At 42.4% G+C, this 15,680-nt stretch overlaps 1 protein-coding gene across 18 annotated transcripts in view; it reads left to right on the forward strand.

Moving 5' to 3' along the window:
- IGFN1 (immunoglobulin-like and fibronectin type III domain containing 1) overlaps window positions 1-15,680 on the forward strand; it is a 41,752-nt gene that overhangs the window by 7,395 nt on the left and 18,677 nt on the right. For 5 of the 18 annotated variants that reach the window (XM_019472735.1, XM_019472734.1, XM_019472737.1 and 2 more), the window contains exons 2-12: window positions 3,508-3,576; window positions 4,094-4,216; window positions 6,825-6,964; window positions 7,220-7,319; window positions 8,191-8,238; window positions 8,947-8,992; window positions 9,754-9,928; window positions 10,541-10,654; window positions 11,689-11,860; window positions 12,494-12,766; window positions 13,920-15,524. In XM_019472735.1, coding sequence (XP_019328280.1) covers window positions 3,558-3,576; window positions 4,094-4,216; window positions 6,825-6,964; window positions 7,220-7,319; window positions 8,191-8,238; window positions 8,947-8,992; window positions 9,754-9,928; window positions 10,541-10,654; window positions 11,689-11,860; window positions 12,494-12,766; window positions 13,920-15,524 — 2,815 coding nt within the window. In that variant the 5' untranslated portion in view covers window positions 3,508-3,557. Of the gene's footprint in view, window positions 1-485; window positions 533-3,507; window positions 3,577-4,093; window positions 4,217-6,824; window positions 6,965-7,219; window positions 7,320-8,190; window positions 8,239-8,946; window positions 8,993-9,753; window positions 9,929-10,540; window positions 10,655-11,688; window positions 11,861-12,493; window positions 12,767-13,919; window positions 15,531-15,599 lie in introns of all 18 variants that reach the window. The other 13 variants (XM_019472745.1, XM_019472746.1, XM_019472736.1 and 10 more) reach the window with 12 other exon arrangements.

The following is a 15,680-nucleotide window of genomic DNA, read 5'->3' on the forward strand; positions in this document are numbered from 1 at the left end:
CCGTCAGGCTATCTGGTTTATTTTGGTAGATTAAAAATATTGTCAGTAGTCAAGGGCTTGCTCCTGCTCTGCATTCAAAGCCGTGGAAGCTTTGCCACTATCTCCAAAGGGGATGTCTCTGCAGCTGAAAAGCAGACAGACTTCTGCCTGGGATGAGAAACAGCCAAGTCTTGGTTACCTGAACAAGGCTAATGCATGATAATGATGTGTTTTCCAGAGGAGTGAGAGTGTTGAGCTACTTCCAGTGTTAGCCCTGTTGTGCTGGTGATGTTGGTCAACAGCATTTCACCTAGGGAAGGGTAGATTGCCTTTTGGAAATATTGGTCTGCCTCCATTGTATAAATAGCAATCTCGGTGATCATCTTAGTGTGGACACCTATGTTTCAAGCATCTGTGAGTGAAGATATGAATTACACTATGACAATTTTTGGAAGGCTTTTGCTGTCTTTTATTTCTTTTAAAAATTCTGTGATTTCTTTTTCTAGGATTGAACTGAAGTCAAAGCACAAACAAGGGAGTAGAAATTTTAAAAGTAAGCAGGGCAGGGTCTGAATGACTCTGTGTCAGCTGATATGTTATTTTCTGGTCCTCATTTAACACAGAAGACACTAGAAAATGCGATGTGGTTGGATTAATTACGCTGAAGGAATGTTCTCTTGCATGTCCTGGCACCGTTATTTTAACTGGGCAATCAATGTGTGGCATTAACATGCTTCTGTCTCACTCTCCAGAAGGCAAGAATTCACAGGAGTTTAAGGACTCAGAGCAGCTTATCTTTAATCCAAGTGAATTTCTGAAATGTTGAAGGCCCTGTAAACTCAGCAGTTTACGCATAGTGTACATAGTGCATATTGTACATTGAGAGGATGTATACGTGGTGCCTATTACTACCCATACAAATATTGTCAGTGTTTGGTTTTTTTCAAACTAGATTTGAATGTAGCCATCTCTCAATAGGTTATAATTATGTTTACATATACCCACAGTCACACCAGACTGAGAACAACTGTCTGACATGATGCATATGATGATGCATAAGAAAACAATAAGTTTCTTGATGGCTTTGGACCTGAGAATTTGGACCATGTTCATGTTTCAGTGTAGATGGTCGTCAATATTGTCTAGTGTGGAGGGAAGAAGTTGGGAGTAGCAAAGAATAAATGTGAGTGTAACATAAAGAGAGCTTAGGGGAATACTGTTGCAAGCTAATGTCAAGTAATCATGTTTGTTGAAAGTTGTAAGCGTTAGACATTTCAGCTCCAGGAGTGGTGACATGTCTAGGAAGATACAAGACTGCAAAAGGCAATAGGGGATTATAATGTTTGCTATTAATACAGTTCAGTACTTTGGAGGACGAATTAAGTCCATCAGAAGAGGGTGATCAAGAGTCTCTGAAAATCTCTGCAAGAGTCTCTGAAAATCTCTGCCATTTGCTGTGCAATGCCCTGCCCGCTGCAGGGCAGGGTGCCCTGGAATCATCTTATTTTCATTTCAGTTTTGTTTTTTCCCTCCCACAAGCTGTTCATTCCCTTCATTTGCAATTTTTAATGATCAAGAGCTCTGAAAATCTCTGCAAGAGTCTCTGAAAATCTCTGCCATTTGCTGTGCAATGCCCTGCCCGCCAGGGCAGGGTGCCCTGGAATCATCTTATTTTCATTTCAGTTTTGTTTTTTCCCTCCCACACCAGCAGGGGAGGTGATAGAAAGAGAGGACTTGGCTGTCGTTCACACAGTCCCATGTATCATTTTCCATTTCTGCTGTTTCACGTGCATTTCCACTGAAGTCAGTAAGGATCACAGAATGATTTTCCAAGTAATCAATTATTTATGAGACTTGTATAGTGTGCAGAGCCCTAAAATAAGATTTGTGTTAAGGACAACAGTGGAGCCAGTCTGTGCAATGCCCTGCCCGCTGCAGGGCAGGGTGCCCTGGAATCATCTTATTTTCATTTCAGTTTTGTTTTTTCCCTCCCACAAGCTGTTCATTCCCTTCATTTGCAATTTTTAAAACATCTATCAATGGTTTACAGAAGTAACTGTGATATGCCAAAATATCAACACACACAAGCTGGAACACTGAAATGTAAAACTCTTGTTTTGGTGGATAGCAACAAAAGTCACCCACACCAGACAGGGGAGGTGATAGAAAGAGAGGACTTGGCTGTCGTTCACACAGTCCCATGTATCATTTCCCATTTCTGCTGTTTCACGTGCATTTCCACTGAAGTCAGTAAGGATCACAGAATGATTTTCCAAGTAATCAATTATTTATGAGACTTGTATAGTGTGCAGAGCCCTAAAATAAGATTTGTGTTAAGGACAACAGTGGAGCCAGTCATTTGTTGTGGAGAGATGTCTATGTTCCTATTTGCAACTGCTGATTAATGGAAAAATAAAGTTTATCCTTTTGGTTCAGAATCTGACCCAGAAGTACTGTGAGGTACACTTTCTTTGGCCTGTCTATGGGATATACAGCAGAAATTATTTTTGTTAGCTTAACTGTCTTTTACCCTTAGCTGAAACCAAGTGTCACACAGATAGTGCAACGCCAAGCTAAATGCATAACAAGGAGATGTTGGGGTCCTACCCAGAGTTTTCATCAGGTGTAGTGTGGCAATACTAGGTTGGATGAATGTCTGATATAGGGAACAGAATGAAGATCATAGGTGTGCTGACAAAGTCCATCTGCATTTTAAAACTGTTAAAAGTTGCACGTTCTTGTGTGACTCTCTGTTGACTGAAGGAGTGCAGAGGGTAAATAGAGACACAGCATTAATCCCGCATGGGAATCTAATCTAATTGCTCTTTCAGAGCTTCAGTAACTCTATAGTTTCTGAGCATCTCTCATATGACAAGGAATCTGCCTTCACAGTTTGCTTGCAAGATAGTGACGTGTTACATTACACATTGTCCAATTTTTAAATACAGGGAAAGAGGCACCTTTGGCAGAAGGTCACATGAGTGATCTATAACAATAACTAGTTAATGCCAAGTTCACACTTCACCATTTCCTTCTAAAGTAAGTAGTAGCTTATAGTCTGCTCTCAGGTCTGTTGCTAATTTAGACAAGCTAATTTAGATCAGGATGTGCTTCTGCTTCATGCCCCAGTTTAGACATCCATCTCTGTGGCTTTCTTCTCAGCAACTGTTCTTGCCATCCATCAGAACTCACCGCGTGAGTGCCATGTGGTGTAATATTTGCCTGAAACACGAGAGGAGGTTTTTGAAGGAAAGCCAGATGACATGGAAATGGAAGAGGTGACGGAGGGATGCTGTGAGATGTGTACATTTTCCATTTAGCCCTGCTAGCCATTTTCGTACCTGGTTTGTGTTGGTTCAAAACTGTCATGATGTGTTTTGGAAAGACATGTCATGATGTGTTGATCAACTTGTCTGCTGGGATGTGGCAAGTGAGGAAGGGCAAACTGCGTCATACAAGTGAGCAGTATTAAGGTCTGTCATTTCCCTTGTGAACTATAAATAATTAAATTATTTGTCTTTTTCACAGGAGAACCTGTAGTCTGTTTGTGCTGACCATAGGCAGCTGAGAAAAGCATCATGACAAGCCATCAGGCAGGTGAGAGAACAGACACAGCTATGAAAACTATCTGGCGTACCCCTGAGAATAAGCCCAACTTGTTTTTCTTGTTTGGCAGTTACGTATCTGTCTCTCACCACCACAAGGAGACACACCAGTAACTGACCCATCAGGTTCTGCTGACCTTTGCAATAGTGTCTTTCTCATGCCAGATTTTGAAGTTTTATTTTGAACAATAACTGATGTAAAAGCATTCTCTATCCAAATCATCGCTAGACCTGTAAGCCGACATGGCCCTGGGTTGTGATCTTGATTGCAGATTTTCCCACTCGGGCCCTAGCTTTGCAATAAGTCAGCACAAAACCACAGACCTTAATGCTCCAGCCTTTGGACACACTTACAGCCTGTAGTACTAGAATGGATGGGTCCTTTATAGTCCAAGAGGAGCTGAGCAGGAACAATTACTGTTCTACAGAGAGGCAATGCAGATTGAGAGATTGTTTCTAAAGGACAAACATGTTGTCTTAATGGAATGTATTTTTCCTTGTCTTTCTAGTAAAATCCTTCAAGAAATCTTCTGTCCCAGGAGTTGTCATCACCCAGTTTGTGGATGATATTCCAGAAGGATGCAGTACACCTGACTTTGAGCGGAAACCTGTCACTCTGACATTGCAGGAAGGTGAGATTCTTGAAAAACAGTCAAAGCCACAGACCTGGAGGCTTGACTCCACGTCTCACCTACATGAAACAATTATCGGAATTAAATCAAGCTAGTTTCTAAAGAGATTTGACTAGACCAGAAAAAGTGTTTTGTGGCCAAAGTCTTTGTTGTACTGATGAAAATTCCATCAGTACTGATAGAGGTCTCCTGAGTTTTCACTAGTGTATGCAAGATCAAAATCTGGCTCCTAATGTATACAACAAATGCTGTGAATTCTGTAGGAGGCTCTCAAAGTAAGTATTTTGCAGCGAAAGATTAAGCACGTTGAAAAAGTTTTCTTTTCCTGTTGAACTAACTTGTATTGTGAGTGTTCAGCACTAAAATTAACTGCTTTTTTAAAGTAAGATATACTGACTGCAGATGCTATTTAGGCTGTGCTTCCCCTTCAAGAAGCAATATGGATCTTGCAGAGTACAGAGAAGGCAGCTAATGAGCCGAGACCTAAAATCAATGGGAAACCTAACAGTAAGCTCTCTGCACTTGCAGACAGTCGTATATATATTTTTTTTTTTGGAGTGGGATAACCTGAGGAGACCGTGTAGCTCCTCTTCCCTCACAAGACTGAACCGTTTCTAGCACCCTGGATTTCAGTGTTGTCACACCCTTCTGTTGATTTGCACGAGCCGTTGAGATTTTACAAAGGAGCACAGTGGCCTCTAGTGGTGCATCCCTCCTCCTCCTCCACCTTCCTTCCACCTGCAAGTTTCAGGCATGAACCAAGGCGGTGGTCGGTCACCCTGTCTAAATTTTCCAAGTTATTTCATTTCCAGTAGGTTCCTCGTAGTTCATATACAAAATGTTAGGGCATTCAGGCTGGTCACTGTGTAAACTGAAATCAGTGCCTATGCAGATGCACGATGAGTGTCTTTAATTATATCATCATTGCCCCATTGCATTCAGTGCATGGATTAGCTGATACTCCTAGCTGTGGAGCTGTGTCCTGTGACAGATGGCAAGCATGGGAAATTGCAGCCAGAATGGCCAAAATTTGACAAAGGAATAATCAACTGGAAACAGACTTTAATAATAGATAGTACTGCAATCTCAGAAAAAGTTGGAAGATGCCTTTTGATAAGAATCTGTTGGCAGGAGCTTGCTGCACCAAATAAGTTCTTTGGTGGTGACTGCAGAAGGGTGTGGAAAATACTGCAAGACTCTCTGGGGAGAATTTTTAACAGTGTTGGTCACCTGAAGACCAAAACTATTGCAAAAGAAAGATAGTAATCATTTCCGCCCTGAGCTACATCCATGGATAACTCATCTCCATTTCTATTTCCCTGTGACACTCCCACTTACTTACATGAGTCACTTCTCTGATGTGTTGTTTCATAGTGTTTCCTATGACTTTGAAGCCTTTTGGAAGAAAAAGAAAAGGTTTGTACTAGGCAGTGGTAAAGCTGTTGGAGATTTCTGTGGGCAGCTGCAGTATACTCAGGTTCTTAGGGGAGAAGAGATGAAGGACAAAGCTCACAGGTAAACCCCATCCTCTTCTCCCTTCCTTGCCTCTTTGAATAGCAGAGCCTGGTGTGTTTGGAGTGCAAGGTGGTGCCAGGCTAGCAGACAAGGAAGATATTGCAGAAAGATGACATGTAGGGAGTACATGTAGGGAAACACCCTACCCTGCATGGGTCCTCCCAGTTGTGGTACAGTGTTGTCTGTTAAGAACGTGTTTTCTGAAGTGTGCAGAGGGGGTATCTTCTTGTTTCCACCTCCTAAGGAATCCAAATTTATCCAAATGAAAAAGAGAGCAGGAGCTGCAACTATTCACAGACGAACTTTACTGATGTCTAGAGATAGGAGACTCCAACACAGTGAGTCCCATGTTATTTAACGTCCTGCCCAGCATGGTCGCAACAAAGGGAATAGCCTGAAAGAATGGAGACGCAATGGGAACTTGTAGGGGAATTTGTATGTGATGATGAGAATGGATTTGGGCATTTCATGTTGCCAGAAGCAAGTCTAGGAGGAACTTGCTATAGCACCATTTACTTCAGAGATGATCGGAGATGTTAGCAGTCATGTCTGGCAGGCTAGCACCACATTTTAAAGGCCTTTTATGATTGAATACAGGCAAACCCTGACATTTGTGGCATGGGGAAAGGTAGCCCAGCCTGGACTTGAGCTAATAACTGCTTGCTCTTTGGCCCTGCCCAAATATTGAGGGAGTTCAAAATCAGACCAAGATGCCAAAAAATTGCTCTCTTGGGTATGTAATTTCTCCATCCACATGGCTGTGCAATAAAAACACAGGCAGGGACCAAATGTGTCAGTGGTGAATTTTGAAGTTAGTTTTCAAGTAATCTCTTTGAAAGCCACTGAGCTAGAGTGGAGATTATGGCAAATGTCTTGCATGAATTTGGGCATTTAATGCAACTTAAACTGGTAATTTAGGCATCTTTTACAGAGAAAACAAAAAGATATAATTATTTTCAAAGAATGTTTCTGCCTAAAACAACAGAGGTGGCTCACTCTGGGGATCACTCTATTGATAACATAAGGGGCCTGGCATGAGAGTCCTCATGTTCAAGCCTGTCTTAAAGAACTAATTTCTTGCCTCTTTTCAAAGGTAAAAATGCCATTTTCAGAGCTGTGGTCAAAGGTGTCCCAACCCCTGATGTGAAATGGACACGTTTACAAGGAGGAATGGATGATCCTGCCAAATACGAAACATTCTTCAATAACGTTACAAATGAATTCATTCTGCAGGTAAAGATCAAATATTTCAGAGAGGACTCATGGAACAGAGAGGGCGGTGGAAAGGAAAAACCTGCAGTGGGCTGACCTAGATGTCACCAGATCTGAGATAGCGCAAAGATAAGCAAACAAAGCTTTTTAGAGTCATTCTGGGAACAGAAGAAAGATCTGAGATATCATTGAGTAGCTGTTTTATTAGACGCTGAAGGTGTGTGAACTGAACCACAGCACATCCCTGTGAGCTCTTACTATGTTCTTCTTTTTAAGATAAACAGACTCACTACAGATGACAGTGATCTGTATCGTTGCTTTGCTGTGAATGAATATGGGGAAGCTGCATGCTCTGCTGGCCTCAGGATCATACAAGGTAGGACTGACAGGTTATGTGCTCCGAAGGTCCTGTGGTCCCAAGTAGCTGGCTTTGCTGTCCTCTAGGGGTGGGTGCCCAGAGCATTATCTAAGTATCCTTGGTGTGAATGTCTAGTTTTCCACTCACTGAGGACTGGAGGTCTTCCGTGACTCCCCCCACTTTGGTGGTTCCATGACAGTCTGAGCTTTAAGGCAAGGGAGAAGAAAGTGGTATTGTGGTCACTGCACTGGACCATAATCAGAAGCTCTGGATTTAGTGTTGAATTGGCTCAATCCTTTCTTCATTATGTTGGATGAATCAGTCTTTTGGGAGGGATTCATCTCACTTCACTTCAGATGTCTATGGTGTCCACCTGACTGAGTCCCCTGGTTCCCTTTATAGTCAGTGGAGAGAAATGGGTACTTGGTGGGTAAAATATAACTGACCTATTCTTGGAATCTACTTGAGCAGGAAGTGGATGATATTGGAAGCATCCATTTCACCTGTGTGCCTGTAGAGTAAGTTTAGAAGGCAACTATCTGCATTTGGCGAGATAATCATTGCACCTTGGCTCCCCATCTCTAAAACAAGATGTTAATATTTCCTACCATTGCTTAAACCGTGAGCTTCATAGGGCAGAAATGGTCTCCTCCACTGTGTAGAGTATCCAGTAAGCACAGAGTCGATTGCAATAGAAATATTGCATTTATAGATGGAGATTACTAGGAGTCAATGTCAGATTGACAAGGAAATCCAAACTAGGATTTCGTCTTGCATTGGTAACAGATGCAGAGGTTTTATAGTTCATCGGTTTACTGGTGTTAGTCTGAGTGTTATCTTGTTCATCTCATGGCTTGTTTTTCCTCTGTTTTCTCTTATGAACTATCAGTTGGCTTTAAAAGGAAAGCGAAATATATTCCTGTTCATCCTGCTGATGGTAAGTTAGAGGTAGATTTTTTTTTTTTGGGGGGGGGGATAGTTAATATTCCTCTGTATTACTGCATTATTACTGCCCCAAACTTGTAAAGAATAAAGTAAGAGAGGGGTCAATGAATCTCTAATGTTCTGTCATCTCTTTCTACTTGCTATTATTTACCTTTTAAAGTGATGATCTTAGACATGGCCTTGAGCTGTTCTAATTAATGATTCTGGAATCATTATTACTGCTTGTAAAGAATAAAGTAAGAAAGAGGGGTCAATGAATCTCTAATGTTCTGACATCTCTTTCTACTTGCTATTTACCTTTGGGTAAAGTGATGATCTTAGACATGGCCTTGAGCTGTTCTAATTAATGATTCTGGAATCATTAGTGCTAGAAAAGGATTTTGTGATGTCAAATACAGCTGGATCAAACATGTAAACATGGCTGGAAAATAGTGGGTTTCTAGAGTGTCCTCTCTAGAAAGAGAGGAAAGCCCCCTAGGAAGCGATGAACTTCAATGGCACTCAAAGGATATGATTATGGCAGAGAAAACTGGCTCTAAGTTTCATGACAGTTTTTTTGTAAAGTGTGGAAATATCACCAGAGGTAAACAGCGTAGTAGAATGGCCTGTTGTCAGTGGCTATTTTGCATTATCTTCTTTTTGGGGATATATTTTACAGTGCTGGGTATCTGAATCTTTGTTGTTTCCCCCTCTTTAATAGAGTTAAAGAAGCAGCTTCAGGACTTCAGGAAGCTGCTGAGGAAGCGGTAAGGCTCTGTAATGAAGGCCATTGTTACACTTCCTAGATGTTTCTTGATGATAGGGCACAGCTTCATAGATCTTCAAGGCAACACTTCCTTGTTTCCAAAGTTGTTGCGAGACTCAATGTGGAGAGACGTAACAGAACAGTTTGCCACTGTCTGTGAGGCTGAGATAAACACAAGGTACCAACCTCATTTTGAGGTGTATGTTCCTTTGCACCACAAGATTTTGACTTAAAAGATCTGTTTCTCTGCTTTCCTGTTTTTAGCTCACAAGTAACTTCCTGGCTAAGTGACAAGTCTCCATGTAATGATCTTTCTGGCTAATCAGGGACTGAGCCCTGGCTCCCAGGCCAACTGCACAGACTGCCATGTGCACATTGCTGAAATCCCTTCACTTCCCAGGTGGGAACGTCCAAAGATTGCCTAATGGGAATGATCTCTGCCCTGTGCAAAGTCCTGAACTGTGCTGAGCAATTACTTTGGAGAGTGCAAGTTGGCCTGGGCCAAACTGTGCCCGCAACTCTGCTGATAATTTAACAGTGTGGACAACTGCATTACAGTTGTTCCTTGTTCCCTGGCAGCATTTAATTTGTTGTATAGATGTAGAAAACCTGTTCTGGAAGAGTCCCAGTCTTTCTTGTCTACATCTACAGGGCCAAGTGAACTGCAGAAATGGTGGAGAGATGAAAGAGGATTAAGTATAGAAAAACAAGACATCTTGTTGTCTGTCAAAATGTCTAGATTTTTTTTCCCCTGGTTCTAAGGGCCCCAGCACCAAGACCAAAACTCTTGGACAAAGAAGCAGTCTGGCAACTGTTGCTGCATGCAGATAGGAGAGATTATGAGAAAATCTGTATGAAATATGGAATTGTTGACTTCCGTGGGATGCTGAGAAAGCTGCAGGAGATGAGGAAGGACACAGAGAGTGAACAAGGAGAGGTAAAATAAACTGAAATGACTGAAAGCATTGGTTTTTAACAAACTGCAGAGTCCTACAGTTCCTCAGTAGCTTCTGAAAACAGGCTAAACCTTCCTAAATTGCTTTGTAGATGAAAATTTTATTGTATGACAGAGAAAGATTTATGACAATGTTTTAAAGAAATCCTAATTGTATACTCATGCAGATGAAAATGCTATTGACTTTTTTGAAGTTCACTTCATAAATTTTAGGAGATACTGACCTTGGGGTAATCCTTTTATTAAACCAGATGGCTAAATTCTGTATTCAGTTGCCTCTGATGAGAATTTGTACCCCAAATTGAAAAGTTATATGCCTGAGGGTCAAAATTGGCCTTCACATACAGGGGCATGTAGAAACCTGGATGGATAGTGGTTGCATAGTGTGTGAGTGACCAGGAGGTAGCACGTAAAATATAATTTGCCTACAGGAGGAAACTGTGGAAACTTACAGGTGCTTCTTCTATACAGATGAAGTTAGAGGTAGCTCTTTTCTATGCAGATAAAAAGTAGATTTCACCTTAGTTCAACAGCATAAGAACTTCTGTCGTGGCAGCCTTATAATTTACTAGGTTCTTGTATCTTTCTTTGCAGTTAATACACAGTGTCAAAAACTTTCAACACATCAAAGTCAACAAGGAGGGAAAAGCTACGTTCAGTCTGGAGTTGGACCTGAAAAACAGTAACAGCAAAGTTTATCTGCTTAAGGTGAGGGGGCGAGATGAGTTGGCTAGCTCACAGCAGCCACTGAAGTCTTCTACATAAAATGTTTGATCTGGTGGGCAGTGGCTGAGAGTAAATAAGCTTCTTAAAGTTGTCTGTCCATTGCAGAATCCTTGACTGGTTAGGGAGAAGTGTTGGTATGGGGGTCCAGGTAGTCTTTGGTGGTGAATATCACTTGGGATTTGTAGATCCAAGTACAGGGGAAACAGTTAGTTACTGACATCCTTTTGACTTCAAGAGCTCTTCCTGTAAGAGGAAATTCTAACAGTGTCTTTCAGGCTGCAGAAATTCTGCAGTCTCATATAAGAAAAACAGACTGATTTTATTTACTTTCTCAAGTGTGTTATTCCACTATAATTCGCTTCTGTGAAAGAAGATCTCAAGGAAGTAAAAATCCCATCTAGTTCTGTAGTTACTCTGCTGTGATCCCCAGGTGATCAGTGCTGTGGATGTTTTTCTGGAAGCTGTGTTTCAGTCAAACTGTGGTTAGTGGCTTTAATACAGGGGAAATCAGAATTCATTAAAGAGGAGGTCAGGCTAACTCTATGAACTTCTGAATCAAATGCATGACATGACATCTGTGCAGCCACCACGTGGAGAAAGTAACCCAAGTGTGTTACAGATAGGAAAGTGGTGAACTCCCCTGCTTATCCATCTATAAGGATGCTAAAATCTAAGCAAAGAAAGTACTTTGTCTTCGAAGTTACAGTGACTGTGTATTAGTTAAGCTTCAAAAGCTTATGTGAGCTAGCAAAGTACTGTTGTTTTGCCTAGTTTCAGAGTCTGATGCTCTGTTCTGTGCAGGACTTACTGCACGTAGTATTGCCTGTGTGTTACATAAGCAATGAGCCCTGTCCACTTACAGCTGTCCACTGTAAGTACTAACAGAGCATAGACTTCTCTGTTGTTACTCATTTATATCAATAAAGCGATCTTAGCACAATTTTGGCCTAATTTGTTTGAAATGCCTTGCACTAATTGTGCATTGCCTTTAAGAGTATATTCTTTCTCTTCCTTAGGATGGTAAGAGGCTCAGGTATGGAATGGAGAGTGAATACAGAAAGCACTGCCTGAGGCGAATTGGAAAAAGGTACAATTTCATTGTCAACGACGTGCAGCCGGAAGATGCAGGCTTGTATCAAGTCAAAGTGAAGGATGTACCTGTTTTCTCAACTGAACTGGACGCTGAATGTAAGGAATTGAGTTAGATGTATGTGATGCGCAACTGTAACAATAAATTATTTTTTGCTGGAAAATTTTATCTAGGAGCATATGCAAAGCTCAGCAGTAAAACCTGATAGCTATAGAAGACTGGTTTTGTGTTTCCCAAATAAGGGCTCCTTATATGACACAGGTGAAAAAGAGCAGGAGGGTGATTATGTGATATGGGTGTTGCATTTGTAGTCCAAAGGACTAGGTTCAAGTACCAGTTTGGCTCTGAGTTCTGGATGACAGCGAGCAAATTCCTTGACTTACCCCATGCTATAGTTTCCTTTTGTAAGTTCAGAATAGTAGCTAGCAACTCGATACAAGTATCATGCTGCTGAAATACATTAATGACGACTAATTATCAGCACATCACAGTGATGTGTGGTATAAATGTCTCAGAAGATAATAAAGACAAAAATCTACTTTTCTGCTTTTCTGTCCTGTAGAATTGGGCACAGGAGCACATCTCAGTTTTTCCTTTTTCTGCTTAAACCAGTGCTCACAGGCACGGCAAGTTCCTGTCTTTCTTTCGTCCTTCAGCTGCAACAAGTTTTTCTTGGAAGACAGAAATAGCTCTCTGTTTCCTTTCTATAGCTTTTGATTTTTCCATTGCAGCCATCCCTGTGAGATTTGAGCAGCTACTCAGTGATGTGCGTTGTCCCGAGGAAGAAGATGCTGTCTTTGAGTGTATCCTACGCACGCCCTGCTACGATGCTGTGTGGCTACACAAAACCCACCTCCTCGAGGAAAGTGAGAAGCACCAGATCTCCGTAACACCTGATGGTCTGACCCACCAGCTGATTATCAAAAACATTGTGCCCTCTGACAACGGCATGTACACACTCGACACTGGACTCTGCTCCTCAAATGCTTGGCTTATTGTAGAGTGTAAGTGACACTGTATTATTCCCATGGTGTTGGCTTGAGGTGTGTTAACAAAATAATATTCCTCTCACTGCCTGATTGCTCATTGGGATGATTCTGTGCTGAGAAATGAATTGCGGAGCCTCTAGTTCCTAAATTATATTTGGAAAAATGAAGGTCTGGTTAGACCCTCTTTCCTCTTCAGATGAGACAGATTTTTCCCTTTTTATTAGTCCTGACAAATCCTATTGGCTTATTTACTCTACAGCTACCATGAAGTAGCATGTTCTCCATCAGTTATCGAAAAATACTCCATATCTCAACATGTGTTTTTGATGAAGCTGTCACTGAACACAGTAGAGCATACAGGGGATCAAAGAGCTTTCAAGGGCATCTTGTTAGGTAGTATTTTCTTTCGAAATTAGAGTTAAACAAGTTAGAAGAAGCCCAGAGGAATCTGGGAAGCTGGGAAACACTCCTTTCAGTGCAAGCAGATTAATAGTGGCTTATATTTTTTTGTTTCTGAAAGTAGTTGCTTTGGTTTCAAAACAGTGTGTGGCCTGCTGGCTCCACTGTTTATCTCAGAAAAGCCTGAATTTTGGATTAATACAAAGCTGTTCACAGAACTGGAATCTTTAGTCTTCAGGCTGGCCATCTCTAAAATGCCAGGATGCCAAATGTGCAAGCTGCCTCAGTAGCAGCGAGATCCTAATTCAAGGGTGGGAACTGATGGCCACTCTGTGCGTGGGATATTCTGTAACTCCTCCAGGGCTGGAGGGAGAAGGCAGAAGGAACTAATGAGTCCCAAATACAATCTAAGCCCCTCTAATTTAGACCTATCATGCTGGAAATTTGCCTTGTTTTTCTGCTTTTTTTGGTTTGGTTTGTTTGGTTTTTTATAAGCATGTTTCCACTAAAAAGAATTGTATTTTTAACTAAGAAATGTAAAATTATGTCTGAATGTGACACTGAAAAAATTCAGGATTTCAACTGAATTTAAATTTATTTAAATATATTATGTTTCTGTGTCCTAGAATGAAAATATAACAAATACTAACACATTTTCTTTGGTTGTTGATGCAGTAGACGACCTATTGATTGTCTATCTTTTTTTTTTCCCCCTCTCTTTTCCTATAAATTATATCCCCTCCAATCAAACAATGCATCTTCAATACAGATGCCAAAGGAAAGAGGAGACAGGGTGAAGGAGGTGAAAGAGAGAAATCTGAGTGGCTGAAAGAAACATTGCCAGATGAAGACAGGGCTAAGAAACTTCGACGCAGAGAATATGTTGGTGATGAAGATCATCTTATGGACACTGGTGTGGAAGAAGATGGCTGGTACAGAAATGGTCAAGGTGGCAGTGAGGGCCACTCCACTGATGTTGATGGAAGCCATAGATTTTTAGGAAAACACAGGCTACGTGGAGCCCACAGAAACGGAAGGACAGGGTTTGGGCAGTTTTCTGGAGCAGACCTAGATGGAGACTCAATGACATATGATGGTATTAGCTTTGGATTAAAAGGCTTAGGAGGCAAAAGTGGATTAAGGCCTTTCCATGGCAAGGATTCTATGACAGGGAGAGCAGATACTGGTGATGAATTAGGAGGAGAAGGTGAATGGTATTCTGTGGATGGCAGAGATGATGGTATGCTGGATGCTGTTAAAATTGACATGGATGATGGAGAAGGTGTGGGCTCTCAGCTTGACAAGGATGGTAAATTAGGTGATACTAGTTACAGAGATGGCTTTGGGGGTGTTGGGAGATTAGGTGCTAGTGATGGAAGTTCTGTGTTAGATGGACTCAATCCTGATTCAACTGGAGTGGGAGGTGGTAAGGGTGATCTGCTCAGTAGGACTAGTCCAGGGACTGGAGCTAGAAAGAATGCTGCAGGTACAGAGATTGCAGGAGGAATGAGGTCCCCCTATGGCAAGGATGGTCTGCCGACCGTAGTTGATATGAATGGAGCAAGTATAAACAGAGAGGGACAAAAAGGGACTCCCTATGGCAAGGATGGCCTGACAATTCATGCTAGTGGTCATTTAGGTCAGGCAGGAAGGTCTGGCTTGCAGTGTGGCCCAGGTGGTCTTCCAGCTGGAGATGGGGCTATATCTGGTGCAGGTGACAGTTCTATAGGGGAAATGGAGGCTTTGTATGATCCAGATGGTCAGCCACTTGGAGCAGGTGTTGGTGATGCTGGTGTAGCTGGTGCAGGGGGATTTGTGTCTCGCTATGGAAAGGATGGTCTTCCAGCTGGAGCAGGCATTGGTAGTGCTGGTGCAGGGGGAGTTGGGTCTCCCCATGGAAAGGACGGTCTCACAGCTGGGGCTGGTCTTGGTGGTGCTGGTGTAGCTGGTGCAGGGGGAGTTTGGTCTCCCTATGGAAAGGATGGTCTCACACCTGAAGCAGGGTTTGGTGGGGCTGCAGTTGGTGGTTTTGGCGGTGTTGGATCTCCCTATGGAAAGGATGGTCTCACAGCTGCAGCAGGTGTTGCAGGTTTAGGGGGAGTTGGGTCTCTGTTTGAAAAGGATGGTCTCCCAGCTGGGGCTGGCATCAGTGGTGCTGGTGTAGCTGGTGCAGAGGGAGTTGGGTCTCCCTATGGAAAGGATGGTCTCACAGCTGGAGCAGGCGTTGGTGTAGCTGGTGCAGGGGGAGTTGGGTCTCTGTATGAAAAGGATGGTCTCCCTGCTGGAGCAGGGGTTGGTGGGGCTGCAGTTGGTGGGTTTGGAGGTGTTGGATCTCCCTATGGAAAGGATGATCTTCCAGCTGGAGCAGGCTTTGGTGCTGGTGTAGCTGGTGCAGGGGGAATTAGATCTCCACATGGAAAGGATAGTCTCCCAGCTAGAGCAGGCATAGGTGGTGCTGGTGCAGGGGGAGTTGGATCTCCCTATGGAAAGGACGGTCTCACAGCTGGGGCTGGTCTTGGTGGTGCTGGTG

Source organism: Aptenodytes forsteri, unplaced genomic scaffold (genome assembly GCF_000699145.1).
Source record: "Aptenodytes forsteri isolate BGI_AS27 unplaced genomic scaffold, ASM69914v1 Scaffold213, whole genome shotgun sequence".
Classification (NCBI taxonomy): domain Eukaryota; kingdom Metazoa; phylum Chordata; class Aves; order Sphenisciformes; family Spheniscidae; genus Aptenodytes; species Aptenodytes forsteri.